This window comes from Diuraphis noxia, unplaced genomic scaffold, assembly GCF_037042655.1.
Source record: "Diuraphis noxia isolate RWA-SAM2 unplaced genomic scaffold, SU_Dnox_SAM2 contig0004, whole genome shotgun sequence".
Lineage (NCBI taxonomy): Eukaryota > Metazoa > Arthropoda > Insecta > Hemiptera > Aphididae > Diuraphis > Diuraphis noxia.
In genome coordinates this window covers 12,463,747-12,484,875 of record NW_028301714.1, presented here as the reverse complement: position 1 = coordinate 12,484,875, position 21,129 = coordinate 12,463,747, and the positions used below count along the sequence as shown (strand labels likewise).

At 27.4% G+C, this 21,129-nt stretch overlaps 1 protein-coding gene across 2 annotated transcripts in view; it reads left to right on the top strand.

The window, feature by feature from the left end:
• Nucleotides 1-21,129, top strand: part of LOC107173585 (14 kDa phosphohistidine phosphatase-like) — a 176,864-nt gene that overhangs the window by 132,648 nt on the left and 23,087 nt on the right. For both annotated transcript variants that reach the window (XM_089225667.1, XM_089225668.1), the window contains exon 3: nt 5,462-5,586. In XM_089225667.1, coding sequence (XP_089081793.1) covers nt 5,462-5,586 — 125 coding nt within the window. The remainder of the gene's footprint in view (nt 1-5,461; nt 5,587-21,129) is intronic.

The following is a 21,129-nucleotide window of genomic DNA, read 5'->3' as shown; positions in this document are numbered from 1 at the left end:
TTATTTTATAATTTCTATTTCTTTTGTTTATATCATTATGAAACTTTTCCCCGTTAGTTGTGACTTATTACAATTTCAAATTAATTATTTATACCTAAAGTTTACTCATTAACAAAATATTAATCATGTAAATAACGCTTTTATTTCAAATGTTTGTGAATAAAAGCATGATGGTAAATTTTATTTTATTTATAAAAAAAATGGCTAAAAGTACGATTAGATCAAATATTATTATGATACAATAATGATCCCCTTGATTGTTATGGTATTGTTGTATAATATGTAAAATGTACATAATAACTAAAAGCACATTGTAATATATTGGTTAATACTAATATCTATATATATTTATATATTATATTTTTTTAAATAAATATTGTAAACTAATTAATTTAATATTTCAAGTACTCAAAAAGTACATATTATTAAGGTTCAACGTAATATTTAACACTACCTATATTGTTATTTGATCTACCATAAAATTAAAAATAAGTATAATAGGTATTTAAAAACTATTCATACTCTATTTGACTACACATAGGTGACACATTATTTCAAATACAAATCGCATTATTACAATGACTTGGGAATAGTCGCGTCACCAATCGCAATCAGTAAACTTTTCGAAAAAATGAGATTTTTTGATCATTGTAAAACACTACTTGAAGAACAATATGAGGATTAAAATGCTCTTCTCGACATTCCTTTTAACGTTTTAAATAGTATGGAAAATATTCACGAAATGAGTATCTGAAAGAACCCGATAAGCTTTTTAATGAATCTGTCTTGCAGCTTGATCGATAAAATAAAGCCTTAAACTGCTGTCCATCAGTGAAATTAATCCAAACTTTTGTAATTTTTTTTAAAGTAGCTGTGTCGTCATGTACTCTGGATGACTTTCAAACACTCGATTCTATGATATTCGTAATGAACCACTCCCGTTGTAGTTAAGTAATAATTTATTGTCGTTGTGGATCTTCATAGATCATCGTGTATAGTTTGTACGTACAACATTGCATTGTATAAGGCTAAAAAAAACGTTTCAAGACAGACGTCAGTATTGTTTAAAGTCCGAACCATGACAATAATAATTCTCGTGAGACTATGATGATATGCCATATACTTGTATATTTAATAATTACAAACCAAACAATTGGACTTACGAACTACACTTTATGCGCAACCGTAAAACAATAACTGCGTACGACATAATATTAATAATGCGTGCGCCTAATAAAAAATAATTTATACAATATAATATTCATCTGAACTACATTTTTCGCGCGACCGTAATCTCATCTCGCCGATAAAGACAAAAAGTCGACAGTAATCTGCAACAATGTTCAGACATTATTATTAAACACCGGCAAACATAGACGGACGAAGGCGTGAAGAAGTCAAATTTACATATTATTATGTATGAGTATGAGAGTTGAGTTAGGTTAGGTGATATACTTTGGAATAAAATTATTTGCACACGACACGAATACACGATAGGTAGCTAATTATAAACGACGCGAATATACCTAATATCTATACGTTATGCGTATCAACATTAAAAAAAAAAACACTGGATGAAAAGTTTAAATGGGTATCTGTAGTAAACACAGCACACTACTTGAAAAATACTGTACGGAAAAATATTAAATCGATATTAAATTGAACTATAATTATATGATATATCGGTGCAATCTTACAATAAATCCGATGACTAAGAGTTTAAAAAAAACCTTGTATCCAGATTTTGTTTTTGGTTGCTTTGGTAACGTTATTTAATTATCCATTATTTTCAATCTAGGTAACCCTGCTGTTACGCGAAATTACAATATTCTATCGTTATAACAAAAATTCCATTACGGTTACGCAGAAAAAGTTCTATCCAACCAATAACTTGCAACTAATAGCGTTTTAATTACATTTCATCGGAAAAGTTGGGCAATTTGGATTATATTATTAATTTCTGAAAATATAATTTATTGGGAAAAAAACTATGAAATTTCTGAATAAAAAATTATAAAAAATCGGATAAGTAGATATCACTCTGCTGTACGTTAGTTTACAAGTGGGTTACTGCAATGAATGGTATTAAATTTTTATATAATAGGTATATCATTGTATACGAAAAACGATTCTGAACGGAGACGGTTTGTCAGTCTAGGATATTTTATAGTTTTATTCTATATAATTTATATTGTTATTATTTCAAAAAAAAAAAAAAAAAAAAAATGTAGGTACCAATAAAATAAATTCCAAATTAATCAAATCAGATTCATTATGCATCCGACTCACTCAATCATTCATATAGGAGGTGTATACAATTTTGTTATAAATTATTAATATATAAATATATTAAATAATAAGTCATTAACGACATTAACTTTCAATGCTCATAAAAAAAAATGTGATCCTTTTTGGCTGCTGATATTCTAAATATAATTTTATTAGGTATGCATGTTATTGGACTTATTTATATTTGTACCTAAGTATTTAAAATAGTTTTCCGCTTGGAAGGTGAATCTCCCGATAATCAGATCGGCTATACATTTCCATTCCCTCTACTGACGATCATATACTTTGTTTTGTCTTTGTTAACTTTAAGACCCATTGGTTTTGGCAGCTTTAAGTAGATTGCTTTAAATTCTTTAGTTGAGCCTGTGTTCCTCAATGCAACTCACAAATTATTTTTCGGCTTTTCAAATAAGTGTATTAGTTCGGTTCCTTAGTGTTATAAAATTAATGTTATACAATGTATTTTATTTTATACCTGTTCGCCAATATTCTTTTATATATTATATTCCATATTATGCATTCTATCGAAAATTGTCATAATATAATCGTTTTTCAAACAAATAACTTTCGTCTAATGTTACATAAAATACTGCTCATAGACGATTTATGTAATGGACGGCTGTAAATAAGATGACTTGAAGTAGATAGGAGTAAGTTTGAAATTTTGAAATAAACTTGCAAAATACCATTAACTTCTATGACTTACAAATTGGCCGGACTGATTCGTAGGGGCTCGAGTTCTAAAATTTAACGTTGACTCATAAACGATTATAACAGTAAACGATAAACTTACAAATACTGAAAATCAACTTACAAAAAGTTTGAAATTAATTTTACTAACTCATAATTTTCTATTAGAATGCTTCGTAGATTGGTACTTTTTAGTTATCGCGACTTCTGTAAATTGTCAGGTTTCACGAGTAGGTTATTACGGTTAGTCACGGTAGGCAGGGCCGCAACATCCACGCGGGCAGCCGGGGCAATGCCCCGGGGAACGGCCTCCATTCCTATTTTGTGGCCCCTATTTATAATTTTCACAATTTTGAATTTTTATATACCCAGCAATACCTAGTACCTACTGTATTGTGAGAATTTGTGACAACTGTGTATACTGTGTAAGATAAAATTAATTTTAAAAATGTTTGTACTATTACACTATTATAGTAATTATCAAAATATTGATAACTGAAAATTATAGTAAGTATAGTAAATTATAGAAAATCTATTGAAATAAAAGAATCTTTTTTAGGTTTTTTTGAATTAAAAAAACATGGTGCTGCTGACTATGAAAATCTGTTGTATAGTATTTTGGAATCTTATGATCTAAACGTGAAAAACTGTCGTGGACAAGGATACGATGGTGCATCTGTTATGAGTGGCAGTAATAGTGGAGTCCAAAAACGTATTATGTCAGTGGCACCAAATGCACCATTTGTTCATTGCTGCGCACATAATTTGAATTTGATTATTTCTGATGCAGCCAAAAGCACTCAAGTAGCAAATAATTTCTTTGCCACTGTTCAAGCTATTTTTAACTTTTTTAGTTCTAGCGCTCCTCGGTGGGCCACGTTGGCTTTCAGTGAAGACTTTGCTTGCAAAATTAGAAAGAAAGTATTGAAAAAAATATGTCCAACTCGGTGGGAAGCCAGACACGAATCAGTCTCAGCTCTTAAACAACGATATATCGATGTACTTAAGTCATTGATTAACATAAGTTTAATGAATAAGAAGTCTGACGAACGAAGTGAAGCTCAATCTTTACAAAAAAAAATGGAATCTTTTCAATTTGTGTTGATGTTAAGTGTTTGGGAAAACATATTACGACCACTTCATGGTGTTTCAAAAATGTTACAACAACAAGATATGAATCTACAAAATGCACGAGACAGATTAAAAGATGTTCATTATTTAATAAATGAATTGAGAAATAATTATGAAGATATAGTAAATAATGCCAAGTCATTATGTTTGAGATGGAGCTTACCTGTTACATATACTGAACCTCGTCAGATATATGCAAAAAAACATTTTGATGAAGTCGATGGCGATAGGCGGTTAACTATAACAACAGAAAACTTTAAAATTAAAGTATTTTATCCTATTATAGATACTGTTTTAATGCAACTTAATATTCGTTTTAAAGCAATGGACAATGTGTGTACTACATTTGATTTTCTTAATCCAAATAATCTCTTTTGTTTAAGAGAAGATAATATTGTAAAGGAGTCATATGATTTTATTCAAACGTATAAAGATGACATTAGTTCTGATTTTACTGGTCAGATTTTATCATTAAAAGAATTAATAAAAAATTTAAATTTAAAAAGTATAAATGAAATGGCCAATTTTATACTTACCAATGATATAGAAACAAGTTACTCGGAAATCTTAGTAGCTTTTACAATATTTTTAACACTGCCAGTTACAGTAGCAGCGGGTGAAAGGTCTTTCTCAAAATTAAAAATTATAAAAAACTATTTAAGAAATTCTTGTAGCCAAAATCGACTTTCAAACATTGCTATACTCAATATAGAACAAAAGCGAACTTCAGAATTAAAAACAGACAAATTAATTAAAGATTTCTCTAATTTGAAAGCAAGAAAGATGAAATTTGTTTAAAATATTAACATCATATTATTTTTGTAAAATGTATAACTTTATCTGAACTTATTCTTTCATGACTTTTCATTGTGTTTTTATTTATAATAAATTTATATGATGGATATTAAAAAGTGTTGTTCTTTACTAAAATGTATGTTTTACATGTATGAAATACTTTTTAATAAAGATTATGTTTGTTTAATTTTATCTAATTGACTCCAATAAATGTGTTCACTAATTTAAACCCTGGTGCAGTGATGCTATGATAGTGGCCCCTAAATAATCTTTTGTCCTAGGGCTCAAAAATTCTAGTTGCGGCACTGACGGTAGGTAGTTAATATAAAATATAATATTGATTTAAATATAAAAATAACAAAAAATTACCATTTACCACAATGATGAGGAACTAAATTCACAAAAATTAATAAAGAAGATCATTAGTCATTACGATATCGCTTTCTATCGATATACCGTCGACGTTGAAAAATAGTTTATAATATGATCCTATTTAAAATTTGTTTGTAACTATATTACATAATATATTTACAGTTTGTGTATTTGTGTATTTCAGCTGACGTATATGATAACTTCAAAAGATGCGTGAAACCAGATGAACTAAATGTTACTACTAGAATTTTGGGAGGTGGCTGGTTGGAGCACGGAGAAAAATCCATTCTCGTCGAAGGCGCATCTGTTGTGAGTCAAAATTTATATACAATTATTTAAAGAATACATATAATACTATTATATTAACGTAGCATGTTATATTTAAGGATTATTTAAAAAAAAAAATTAGTTTGCTGGTGTTACCAGACAGCTAGCATTCATTAGTTATACATCTCTGACCTCTGCGATGTAGTCTAAAAAATCTGGCAAGTCAAATAGTATTTTTTTAAAACACTTTTAATATAACAACCGAATTTTTTTATGTTATATTTTACTTGACGTTAAAATAATTTGATGCTATATTCAGTTTATATTATCCGACGATAAATTGAATTCTACATGTCATTTATAAACAAAAAATCGATTCTAACCGTTAATTTTATAAATTAAAAAATAATTTCAGGTATTAAAAGTTAATCATCAATAAATCACCAAACTTCATTAAAATTTAACAGCGAAAAATCGTTTTTTCGTTATTATCATGTATTATTGTATGCGTACTTAATATGGTGATTACTAAGCATATTCACCCCCATGTTTCCATTAATAATTAAATTATTCAAATTTTTGAGACTTATTCTTGGTACTACCTAAGGAGTATTCAAAGGTGTTAAAACTTTTGTCTTTCAATTAAAAACCCATATTTTTTACTGTAAATTATTTAATTGATCATTTATTATTTTTAATTTTGATACACCTTGATCCATCTAAGTCAAAATTCAAACAAGGGGTTTCTTAATTGTTGAAATGTTTATATTAAGAATTATAGTCTGTTAAAATGGTTTCACAAAAATAAAATAAAAATTTAATATTGAACCTGGAATGTCTTGTACTTGTAAAACCGTAACAGATTTTGTGAATTTTGATAGATTAATATATGTATAATTATATTCTATAATTTTATTTTCAAATTATCAAGCTTACATATTTTCCAACCAATTATACCCAAATACCCATTCTACTCAAATACTTTTCATTAAAATTGTTATTTAGATACTTCACCATTTTCAATTTTGTATCTCCACAGAAGTCCTAAGTCTTAAGTAATACCAAAAATCTCAATAATTTTAAAACACGGGCTTTATATATACTTATAAATTTCAAGAACCTGATTTTGAATAACTGCATTATTGAAGAAACATGGAGGTGATCATTCTAAATTTACCTGTACTCTGTATATATTGACATATCGTAAATAGCTAAAAATATCAAAATTAAAAAACACGTTTCAAAAAAATATATAATTTTTTAAAACTTTTCAAGCAGCCAACTGTTATTATTTCTGCGAGTATTAAAAAAAAAAACATGCATAATTTTAGCGACCTAATATTACATTGTATAAAATGTATAATAATTTAGTTAAGTAATAGAAAATTGATGTGCATAAAAGCTGTAGATACAATTATTATTCATAATAGTTCTTTTAACTTCGATCACTTAGCGAAAATCGCATATAAATAGTATTCGGGTATAGTTAAAACTACGCCCCACTGGGTCGAAGTTGGGAAATTAGTTAAAATACTATTATTATAAATATTTTACATCAATACTCTTGGTCAAACAAAAATTTTTTTATGATTTTTCAGCTTCAAAATTACTTGCAAATTTTCCCATTTTTGACAGATTTCGTAAAAATTTGAACTATAAACGCTTATAAAAAAAAATTGTGCCTATGTATTTTTATAGTTTTTTAATTACTATAAGAATAACTTATGAGGAACTCTGTATTCAATTTTCAAGTATTTCGATAGGGCAGAAAAAATTTTATCGACCCTTCAAAAAAAATTTTCAGAAAAATTGAAAATTTCAGTTGTCTATAAATATCTCAAAAAAAGTCAAAATATTTTGAAAATTAAATCATGTAAAGAAAATGCCAATCCTAATAACTGGTAAAATTTTCAAGTATCTAGGACTTATACTTTTTGAATAATAACAAATATTTAAAATCGTTTCAGGATAAATCGTTATCGGTACGCTATTTCGTAAAAATTTAAAATTCAAACGCACTTAAAATTTTTCCTATAATGATGCTTCGAGTTTTCTCTATAGCTACTTGAAGGAAAACTTAGTGTTGTATTTTTAATCCTTAGTTATAAACGCAAACAATTTTATGATTTTTCAACTTCAAGATTACTTGCAAATTTTCGCGTTTTCGACAGATTTCGTAAAATTTTGAACTATAAACGCTTATTAAAAAAAATCGTGACTTACGATTTTTAATTTTTTTTAGCTACAATAAGAACAACTCATAAGGAACCTTGTATTAACATTTTTTTACCGACACTTCAAAAAAAAATTCTCAAAAATGTCGAAAATTTCAGTGGTCTATAAATAACTCAAAAAAAGTCAAAAATTTGTGAAAATTAAACTGTATATAGATAGCACTACCATAAACATTTGGTGAAAATTTCAAGTATTTACAGTGGTTAGTTTTTGAATTACAACCATATAAAAAAAGCGATTTGGTCGAAAACTGATTTTGCGTAAAAATTCCCGTTTTTCTGTCATTTTTTTTTTTGTTTTTCTTGATTTTTTTGAAAAATGTTGGAAAATGTTTACTTTTGACCTCTATAATGCACCAAGGATCTTCACTTTTACATCCGAAACCACCCCCAAAGTTTGAAATCGAAGCATTATTTCGACTAGTTATGCTGTACACAGAGACACAAAAACAAAAAAACACACATCATTGTAAAATCAATACATTCATCACTTCGTTCAGAATCTAAAATGTCTATTTCCTAATTTATAACACTAATTTAACATACTTATCAATTTTTAAATGTCCATACAAATTAACTAAATTTGTTTTGGAAACTTTTGTAATAAGTTATTACTAATAACTAATAAATCCTTAGGTATCAAATAAATCTAAACTAAAATCAAACACAACATCCCAGAATTTCTATACCAATCATTAGGTCCAAACGTATCAGCCATCAAACAGACACTTAACTTCATAAAAGAAGCTGATATCGAAAATGTATTGTAAACAAATAATATAAAACAATGTAAACAATGTCAGCCAATGACCTCCACTGCCGAGGCTTATTTCTAATAATAAATTTAAAATAAAAATATTTTGGTAATGAGTGTATAATATAAAACCATAAATTATTGATGGTTAGATATTTTAAGAAATCCAGTCGTTATCTTTTAAAAGAAAAATTATTTAATACAAAAAATTAATTTTCATGTATATTACATAAATGGGCTTTCGTTAAAAATATTTATTTATTCTAAAATTTAAATTTAAAATTGATATTCTTTTAAATCACTTTTAAGTTTTGTATTTTTAATACTAATAGTATATGTAGTTCGATGTAAATTTAAAATTGTAAATTATTTAGATCCATCATGATGAAAATTTCATTTTGTTTGATTTTTAATTAGTAAAAATGTAAATAATGCTACCATAATAAATAATTCTCTATAAATAAAAACCAAACTTTGTGATCAATTATGTACATATGGTTCTACAAAATTTTTCCAAAATCCGTTATAAATATTTTGTTTTTTTAGAGAGTTATTCATTATTTATGATTCGTGCATAAGTTCTTTAAATATTTTCAAATAAATAAATAAATCCATCTACATTTAAATATGTATTCTATTCGAGTTTGTTTTACCTTATATTTCAAGTATTTAGTTGAGTATTGTAATAAATAAGTTATTTTTGTGTTTTTACTATGAAGTAATGAGGAAATGATAAAATATTCTTTTTTAATTACCCGCTAATTCATTGAAAAAATGTCTAATCGATAAATAATCACGAAGCAGTCCTGTAGGTGAAAAAATACGATAGCAGGCAAGACTAACGAGACCAATGAAAATAAACCGATATTAAACGGATCATTGCTTAGCTCTGAAAATTCTAAAATAAAGAAACAAAATGGAGTGCTCATTGTTAAGGACCGATTCGTAATGTCGTGTACGCGTATAAAAATAAAGTAATTATCAATAAATGATTCAAGGTGAGTGGGACTTGCCGTCGTTGTATTCTCACCGGGGCACCATCAATCAACCACTGCATTGTCTACACAATCGTTACACAACATTTTAATAATATGTTTGAATATTATAAGGACGACTACAGTGATAGTTTTAATACGTAAATTTATGAAAGGCACACGCGAACAAATAATTATAATGATTGAAACCGAAAATGTGATTTTGTTTTTTTATCGATTATTTATACATCACTATATTATTATTATTATGAGCTTCTATTTAATTGATATATTATGTATATTATAAAATTACAGTATACAATTTCAATTATTTCTAAAATAGGTTCAAGGGTACAACTGAAACTTTAAATCATTTTATAATAAATAATAAAAAATGGATTCAATTGTTGGATCATGAATTAATATTTTTGATTGAAATTCTTATCAAATATAAATTTATATAACTTATATTGTATAAGTACATAATTTATGTCAGTAGATTCTGAAAAATTAAAAATGTCTACTAATATAAACTAGCTAGTATACAACACATAGGTGTTTATAGAAATAGTATTTTTCACGAACACGAGTTGCTGAATTTTGTTACGATAACTGCAAGGAGGTTTATCGATGTGAAATTGTTGTCACTGCTTGTTTTGGGTCGCAAAAGTGAAAATACTTAATGGTCATGTACAAAAATTTTTATCATTATGCAACGCAGCTAGTATATTATGGTGTTATCGACAACTCGTGTAAATGTAACACTGTATCGAAAAGTTGTCATAGAATCAGCACTCGTCACCGCGATGAGATGCCAATCTTTATGATAAAATCATGGTAAACTGATTCGTTATTAAACCACAGTCTAACGATTAATTAAACCATGAAACTAAACTTAATAGAATATATCTATACCAATAAATTAATAGTTAATTGCATATTAAATTACATTCGACAATATTATTGTCATTATTTACACGAATTTGGTGTTTTATGATGCGATTGTAATTTTATAGTCCGTTGCGTGTTCAAAGGAATGAGTTACGTAATCGCATAGTTAATCTGATTATTGTCTTGTATTACTAACGAATTTTTCTAGTTATAGAAATATTTGACTTTTTTAAATCGGTTTTGATTTATTTGAACTTATTTTTCAGTACAATACGTAATCCCATTATTTATAAATTAAAGCCTTTGGAAAAAAATGGATTATTTTGATTAAAGTTTACCTTATGTTGAAAACAAAATGAGCTTAAGTATATACGATGATGAATGGTGATTTGATCACCTAATCGCCATTAACTAATCTATAATAAATTCCCAACATGCCTAATTTGAAATTTTTATAGATAAACATTTATATTAAATATTAATGTACTATTGTATATTTCATTTATTCATCAATCATCTCCAATAAATATTTATTATCCACAGAATAATAGTAGGTATGAAACAGTATGATACGAACATACCTGCACAACAGAAAATGTCAACAATAACCTTCTATAGGCATATTTTTCTAGTCAGCTACTATTTAAATCAACTATTTCGAATATTTTGTTATTTAGTGAACATATTTTGCATTCAAATTACTTAAAAATTTTTAAAAAAATATGTTTAAAAAGAAAAAAACAAAAGTTTGTTTTGAATTTAAACATGAACTAATACAATTATATAAAATGATTCCACCTGCATTTAAAAATAAAATAAAATATGAGCATAAAACGTATTAGGCATTTGTATTATATTTACAGAAGTTTAAAATCGATTCTCAAAAGTGTGTTATAGATTATTGTGTCTTATTAGCATTACATTTAGATTTCAAAACATTTCTCTGTTAGGCCTATTATATATTGATACTATGAGAAAATCTCTGTCAAATAAAATTCCGATCATTGTCCAAGTATGTTACGTTTTAATATTATCATGTATAGTTCTAAAATGTTTAGTTCGTCAAATAGACATAAAAAAGCGTCATCACTCTCTGCACGTGACCACTGCAGTCTGTTGGGTTGAATATTAATCAATTAGTGTTTGTATATACTCTTGGGAGGTATACAATTCCTTTTGGTTTCTACAATATTGCAATCGTAGTCCATCCGGTTTAGATTGACAATATGACATGTATAAATGTTATGTCTAGAGTTTTGGCATTTACTACGTAGTATCAAACTGATTCGTCTGAGAGACTATCAACCACCCACAGGGACCGATTCAAGCAGTTAAATGTAAATAAATAAATATAAGCTTAACTTTGCCGCGCTGAACTGTATAACGTACGCAATATTTGACGTAGAAATTCGATAGAATATTCAAAAGTAAACGGGAGAAAACTGGCGCCACATTGTATGCTGCTCTATACCATCGGACGCCATCATAAAAATAATGTACCGTATAGGGCACTGCATGTGTATATTATAATATCATTATGTTAGATAGCGGTAAAGCGTTTCGGAATTAAACTGTGACCGCTTTTCACAGACTTATATTTCACGTAATTTTTCTATTTGCAGTCATTAGCCAGTGCAATACTACAGTATAGCGTAAAAATATACAGCACCGCATCGGATTATATATAGCAGGGTGAATCGCCATGCATCCTTACCTCCTTTTTTCTCTTCGATATCGCATTAGTGTTATTTAAAATCTGATCTTATTAAATTCTAAATATACTCGTAGTTTTGTAAATCATATTTTAAAATCTTTGATTAGTTTTTTTTTTCTACCTTAGGGGTGTTGTACTGTGAAAATATAAAAACTTATATTTGCCAAATAAGTAACCCTCTCATTTCTTACTGTAAATTATGTACTAAATAATTTTTTATCCATGCATTTCGACGTTCTATAATCAAAAATCCGTACCGGTTGGTTCGTAGTCAACTTTGGTATTGTAGATAATAATAGGTCTATAACCATGAGCTTGTAAGATATCTTAAGGACTACTGATTTATATTAATCTATCAATATTTATAATTTAATAAACCAAGTTTTAGAGATTATTATAATGTTATTCTTAGTACAAACATTTTGACTGCTGACGAAATTACTCATTTGAATTTAAAAAAAAAACAGGAGTTTGTGACTTTAAATTTTTGATAGAAAATCTCAAAGATTTGAAAATGTGGTCTTTAAGTATATTCATACTACATAAAATGAGGAAGGATGTGAATTGTGAATCACTCTAATTAGTAACTCCATGTATTGTTTTAGTGATAAACAATAAAATTATAAAACTCTCAGTTATTTATTATTAAACTGGTATTGGGTTAAAATGGAAAAGTAAAAAAATTCACATATTTTGGTAGAGCACGGAGCACGGTGAAATTGGTGCTGGAATTTACTCAAGAACTGTAATAATAACATGAGAATTTCATTTAGATAATATATATGTAGTATGTACATTGTACATCTTTAATAAATTAAACAACGTCGCAATTCGATTTGTTTATATTTTTGAACGGTCTATTGTTAGCGTCTCCAGGAATTATCAAAAGTTTATAATTATTTTTCATTTGTTAAGTAGAAAACGGCCTTTGCGAATTTATATTTTTGTTTCATTGAAACAACTTCAAACGATACTACGATGGTATTAAATGTTCGATTCCGAAAATCTTATTCAGTTTATTTCTAATAATCTTTTGATAACATATAAATATATTGGAAAAATAAAACATTCAATCTAATAAGTAGAGGTATAAAAATACTTGATGCGTGAACGAATCAATAACGAGTCGGTGTATCATCAATTAATTTCCAAGACGGTAACTATAATTAACAATATAATATATTTCTAATTAAAATTATAATCTACAGTTAGAATTTTTTTTATTTCAAAGTAATAGCCATATCAAATACTGTACATTTCTACTTTCCTCATCGCTAAAATAAGTGAGTTTTCCTGAACCTTTGAATTTTATTAAATTAATTGTTTTTATGTGATGGGTCTCACGCATCAGTTGGCAGTTTTTCCACTCAAACCATCAAGCTATAAAATAAAAATCCCACTACCTATTATTTACGCTTATTTTACTACATTTTAATGATTGTAAAACTCAAATTATATAAGAGATAAAAATCAATTAGAAGCATACTAGTTAGTTATATATTATCGTTTTTAAAACATTAATTTAATGATATTATACACTCTTTACGGGCAATTTAAAAGGCATTATTATGATGAGGACAAACTATAATAATTATTATTCGATCTTTTCAAATGCATTGATTTGTTTTACGCTTCAATAATTAAAATAAATAATGTTGCATAATATAATATATCCCCCACTAAAACTATCGAAACTAGACGAGTTCTCTATACATATCTCTTGACAGCAACTGCAGTCTATCGTAGTGTAGCTTATTTTGTATTATCCATAAAAAAATAAACAGAGTGTATTATTATGAGACATAAGATTGTTTGAATTCAAATCAAGCTCTTTTAACAACCAACAGCATTACGCCTTTACCTCTGTAAGTTTATTAAAAACCCGATGAGTGTGCGTACATTTCCACCGCATATAATGTTATATATATATGCCTTGCATTTGTTTATTTTTTTCCCGCCATTTTGTACCACTTTTTTGTTTTATTTTTTTTTACAAAATGAAAATGTGATTGTTACGTTATCTGTATAACATTTTTGACACGTCGTATGTGTATTTACAGTGTATCGTATGTCTGTAAATGTAAAGTTTTCGCGTGAAGAGATTTTAAATTACTCTCCTAGAAAAAGTGTAAAAACAAAACCGTTTCGAAGAAAAACATCGTAAATTCGCACTGCTCACTTATATCGATTGTATGGTATAACACAACAGTGCACATACCTATCACACAAAAATAAATGTAACATACGGATAAAATAGCACTCAACAAGAATTGAAATGATCATAATAATAATACGTAATCGTGTTTATCGCGGTATATCGTTGTTATTGCGATTTCTTGTTTTATTCCGTTCTCGTCTACCCGATTCCGTCGATACCACATAACCATACCCATACTTGCACCCACCCACCTACCAGTCAACTTGAAGCAGCAGCACTTATTGGGTTAAAATGTAACGGATGGCTGTTAATTGTGTCACCAGTGAATCTTTGTATCGTCAAACACGTAAAATCTCGGATTTCATCTGAGAAAATTGTTTACGATTATTGTCACTCTTCGCTGGATATGTGTCGTAAATGTAGTATAAAACATATATAATAAATATGTGTGAGTGTTTTTTTTTAACGCAAACGCGGTCACCGCAACTCACGTTGATTTTTGTTGTATTTCATTGTTTGAAATAAAAATATTTGATGTGGAATAATAAAAACATAAAAAATTACAGATATAAAAAAATAACGAACAATTGGATTGACCAATGAATGATGTTTAAAAAAATACCGCCACCCTGTGTATATCGGTGAGCATAGTATATTATTATATCATATATATTTTACAACAAACGAAACGAGCGTATATCCAATATATATATGCAAGTACACGTGCATTATGTATATGATAAAAGGACATTACACAATCTCGGTCACTTTGTAATATAATGTACTGCAAATTTTTACGGACATCCCTTTGGCGTGATCGTAAACATACTATAGAATGCAATAAGCTAAACTGCTTGGTAAGTGGAACACTACACAGACGATGTAAGAATTCGTATTGTTCGATGCTCAACGTTATGATTTATGTTTTCTTAAAAAAGAAAATTATATTTATATACATATACATACAAAGTGTAACCTTCAAAAACACATTACATATTTTCAACAATCTATATTAATGTAAAATGTTAGCTTGTCTGTACACATAACTCGAAATTGATATACTAAAACAAAAATGTAGTTTTTTCATAAAAACCGTTCGACACACAATTAAATTAAATTAGGTACTCATGTATTACAGTATTTGAATTGATTCAGTATATTATTGAAAATCGTTATTTCTATACACATATAATATATATATATATATATATATATTTCTACGTTATTTTGTAAATTGTTAAAGAATTTCAAAAACACCATATTATATATTATATAATATATTATTATGTGCATGAGTGGAATCTGCGCAACGTTTAGAAAAATCTCTTATAAAATATGAATTTCTGGTAGAAAAAAATTGTAACCACTTTTTGTAATTGAATTACTCATCAATGAGTTGACCTCGTATGTATTCCGCAAATTACTTACTCGTTGAAATATATAGCATTCAAAGAATTTCATAATGAATAATTCTCTAATTTATATAACAGTATAAAGCCTTTTATCGTATGAACAAATTATACTTAATTTTACGAAGTAAAAAAGAATTTGTTTTTACTTAACATCCAAGGAAAAATTCCGCATTATAAAACATTCTCGATTTTTTTTTATAATTCAAATAACTATTAGTTATATAAATTCTTTCACGTTTTTTTTTTTTATCAAAGTAGATGACAATATTTAATGTTTATTAGTTCTGCAGGAGCGAAAATAAAAAACAAGTTAAAATAAAATATACTCATCAGTTAAATTTAAATTTAAAACGGGGGTGGAGTGGCCGAGTTGACTAAGGCGTCGGTTGCGACGCACGTAGTCGCCGGTTCGAATCTCGGTCACGGGCGGCATCGCTCTTTGGGCATTTCGCGATGTCTGGAGAGAGAGGCCGCCGGCCCCCAACCGGACATGGCAGAAACCCACGGATGCCCATTCAAAATTCTGCCAAAAACCCACGAGTTAAAACCTTACAGTTCTTTCCCCTACAGTTCCCCAGGCTAATCACCTCAGTTGTCGAAGCCCTAACCATAAAAAAAAAAAAAATTAAAATCGAGTATAAAGCCTTGTGTGAAATAAAAACCCAATAAGAAGCTTGATGAATCAGTTATATAACTGAGCTATGTTCCTATTGCCTGATCTTCCTACTTGTTTAAAAAACAATTATAATTAGATGAAACACCTTATAATAATAATATAATTATAACTACCATTTTTCGTATTGGATTCAGGGGAACAACACGTCAACATTCTTGTGTTCTATCGTAATATCGGGTAAACTAGTTTAGACTTTTTTTAAATGTAACTACATCATTTTTAGAGTATCCAAATTTTAACAATTACCTCGTGAAAATGAATAATCAGATTAGAGTAATTTTATAAAAAGTAGTGAATGACTACAGCGCTCTGTGGTTAAAATTCGTTAAGAGTTATTAAAATGACTAGGTATTTAATGCATATTTCACGTGCTTTTCAGAGCATTTATAATGAGAATAATTTCATAGTTATATCTTTATAATAATATTTGTATGGAATCGAAAAAATATAATAACACTACATGTGACATCATTTTCTAATATTATTCTATAAATAAATCGACTCTATAATAATTTAGTTTACATTTACAAAATAATGAGAACCACTATTTACTGGCACATCAACCACCGGTGGCGCTGCAGTTACGCGCTTCTTTTTCTGAACGCGACTATACTTACAATAATATGAGTTTACCGTTAATTTGATATTTGACAATCAACATAGTAAGTAGATCATTACGAAGTCTTGATTTTACTTTCATTATAATATTATGTCAAAATACAAAAGCAAGTGCAATAAGTATAAATTATACATAATATACATATTTTTGTTTTCTTTCGTTTGTAGATCGCATAATAATATTATGTTTAATACAGTATTATGATTTTATTATTTGTGATTAGTATTAAAGGAAATTGTTAAGATAAAACTATTCAAACATTGTTTAGAAAAATGAAGGGTAAATAAAATTTGTTTTCTTTTTTAACTCGTAATAATTAAATAATATTCAAAATTGTTTATATTAATATGTTATACTATAATTACCTATTATATTCTACTGTATAGAATTTAAACAGTTTCTTAAGGTACAATCATAATAGCGATATATACCTACAAAATTATTTTTAACTACCTATGCATTTTTTACGTTTACAATACTACACGCTAGATGACATTAATCAATTAGGTCGAAAATTAGTTTAACATAAATAAATTGTTGATTAAATTAATTTGTTTAAAGTTTTTGCTAAATTTCTGTTGTGTTGAATCCAATAAATTATGAGCCATATTTCATCACATGCAATTTATTGATGTACATATATTGTATACTTTGTGGTATCGAAGTTAACTAAATTAAAGTGCTCTGAAATAAGCGAAACTAATTGAGTGAACATATAACTTGATTATTTTTATTATTTCATCAGTGTTATTATATCGATGTTATAAGATCACTTGAACTAAACAAAATTGAAAATTTAAGAATTTATCAAATTGAAAAGTGTATCTAAGTACTTTTCTTGCACTAAAGTACACACATAAAATTAAACAACATTGGTGTAATTGGAACGATTAAAATATTTTTTTTTTTTAAACTAAAAATTATGAAGTACGATCAGTGGCTCCACTTTTTTTCACGCTGTCCAGTCTTGTATACTTGTACCCTAGCTCATATTACCAATTGCATACATTTTATTACATTTTGTATGTTATATTTTTGTGTTTGCTTTAATAATAATAATAATAATAATAACATTAATAACATGGTACATAATATGTATATATGAATTTATGAAAACTTCTACGAATTAAAATAATGTCCAATATTTAATATTTATGCTTTTTTTGAACGTAAAAAAAAATATATTATTTTATGTGTACTTATCTTTGATACATTAGTTTTTATATATATATATTTACTGTCTACGTTCAACTTTTTCATCTGTTCATAACCGGTTTTAAATTCTGGCTTTTAAAATCTGGATTTATTCACGTTATTTTTAGAATATTATCTTAAATATAAAAATAAATACTTGTGTCATATTTTTGGCAAAATACTCATACAAATCGAGACATCATATTGCTTTTGAGATTGTCGCGCTTTTTTCGCCGACTAAAACAATATAGTGATGTGACTCATCGATTTATATGCGATTACTTCAAGATTAACAGTGGTAATAGTTATTTGAAGTCATTTAAATACATGACTTATTAGATATTAACACAGTTTTTACATTGTACCTACACTAATAAAAATGATGAAAATAGCAAAACTTGGGTTCACAAAGTTTTAAATGATCAAATTTATAGTTAAACATTTAAACTATGTGTCTTAAGTCTAACAGAACTTACGTTAACTGAAAAAGAAAACATTTTAAATTGGCTTATTCAGTACGTCATACCAATTCAAAATGTTTTTATTTTCTGGTGACGTAAAACATGTTACACCTAAGACACACAACTTAATGTATGCGATAAATTTGATCATTTAAAATTATGTTAATATAATGTTATTATAATTTTTATAGGTGTAAAATATAAAAGACTGTTTTAATCAGTCATTTATTTTAAATTACTTCATTACTTCAAATAACTATTCATGCCATAACCACTGTTCATCTTGTAATGTTTTCATATAACTCGATGTGACGCATCAATTCGTATTATTTTTTTGAAAAAATACAATTTGATTATTTATTTTTACATTTAAGATTATATTATAAAAATAACTATTTTATTGGGTTATAAAAGCCCTAGATTTTGGAAAAAGAAAAAAAATCTTCATTGTGATATCACAGTGAGTACGCATATAATACTAATGGCCTTATTCATTTCAGAGACACTGTATAAAATGATGGGCATCAAAAATATTTATACATCGTTATGTAATATAATACAATGTGAAATAATAATTTTTTTTTAATCAATGTGTATAGTCTTGTCTGAATACCTAAGCCGTGTTAACTATAGTTCAGTACAATTATATGATCGTAATAATACATCCGCATGCATGATTTTTTGACTCTTCGCATTTTTACAGAAAATTTAATAAAGGTGACCCGGGATAAAACATACCTATTTATGGTACAGTGGCATTGTGTACCTATAATTAGTTTTTCGGTGTACAAAGGTTGTGGTGCAGGATAAACCGTTTTAGTAATCATTCTGGCTCGTATGCAAATTTGTTGAAAAGCAATACATTCCGAACCTATTGTTGTTAAGGGGGAAAAGCCAAATGTAATTATCGTACTTCATATAATGTATACTCTATGCGTATATACAATTATATACAACGCATACGAAGTTAATAACTAGCGATACTATAAAATCGGTTGATGAAAAAGAGACTTTTTGGTAAAAAAAAAATTAAGAATCGTCAGCAGCGTTTACTGATTGAGTGCATCTGCAGTTTTTATAGGCTTTTGAATTGGTTATAATAATATAGTAATAGTCCTATTAGATAGAGTAGTGAATAATATAATAAATATAATTACAATTAATTATTATAATATTTAAAGTGGACACGATTGACGAGATTGACCTGATGTATGATTATGGATAACTTATGTTTATGATCTTATAAGTAAGGGATATCCGATAGAAAATGTTTAAAACAAAATTTGAATAAGAAATTTTTTAAAGGATTTTTTTTTCTTTTCTTTCGTATTAGTATATTATTTTTTAGGTTTAATATTGCATAATGTTTTTGGAAGAGCATATTATTATATTTTTTGAACGTTACTATCGTAGACATACTATATCTTCAAACATTTTCGATGATAACCAAAATTGTTAGTAACGTATAACATTTTATATACATGTAACATGTATAATAAATTGGAAAAATAATTGTAAATTACGTTGAATTCATAACGTCTATTGGACAATAACATTTTACCCACATATTTATATGGCGAAGACACGAGTTTTGAATTATAGGTAGTACGGCGTAATTTAAGTACGACGATTGTTTCAAAGAAAGTCTCGATAATTGGAAACGCCTAAAGTTTCCTATATAATGTTTTTAAACAGTATAGTATTATATTGTGTTGTACCGTTCGTCGTTACTCGTTGGTTGAATGTATTTAAAATTGGAAAACTCTCAATGTTATCTTGATACGATTCGTGTTTTCAAATAAATTAAGAACGGGTATTACCACTCGCATTTAATAGAAACAATACGATCATTTGAGTTGAACGCCCACCGTTTACTTTTCTTTATCGATAAGAGATGTTTTGCCGATATCCCGATATATGAAACAATGTTTTTTATTTACGAAAATATTTAATAACCATCAAATAAAAACAATTGATAAACTTACTGTGCGATTTTATAAAAGTGAATTTTCTCTCGTGAAAATGCAATGTTATCTATAATTCTTACCAATGCTGTACTTGTTAGAAAGACGAAAAGCTAAATAGTTCATTGTTCTACCAAACTGAGTAATTAAGATTTTTTATTCACCCGTAATAATTTGATGATTTTTTTAAGTATAATGTTTTAAAACATTTTGAGAAGGAAGAGATTTTTAAATTTTTCGGTAATACGATGGGAAGTGTATAGGCTTAAATAGTTTGTTTAATATATTGACAGAGTTTTTCCAAGAAGAAAGTATGTGGAAAATAAACTTGAAGGATATAACCTATATAGATGTATGTGATGCATAAATTTTCGGTATTGGTATTATTATTATATTTATTATTTGTATTTTATGCTCATGTGTCCTGTTATGACTTGTTATTAGAAAGTTTCTAACAAGAGTAGTTCATTTTTTTAATGTTATGATTGTACTAAGTACTTATGATTAATTTTGTAATAAGATAGATTCAACGTA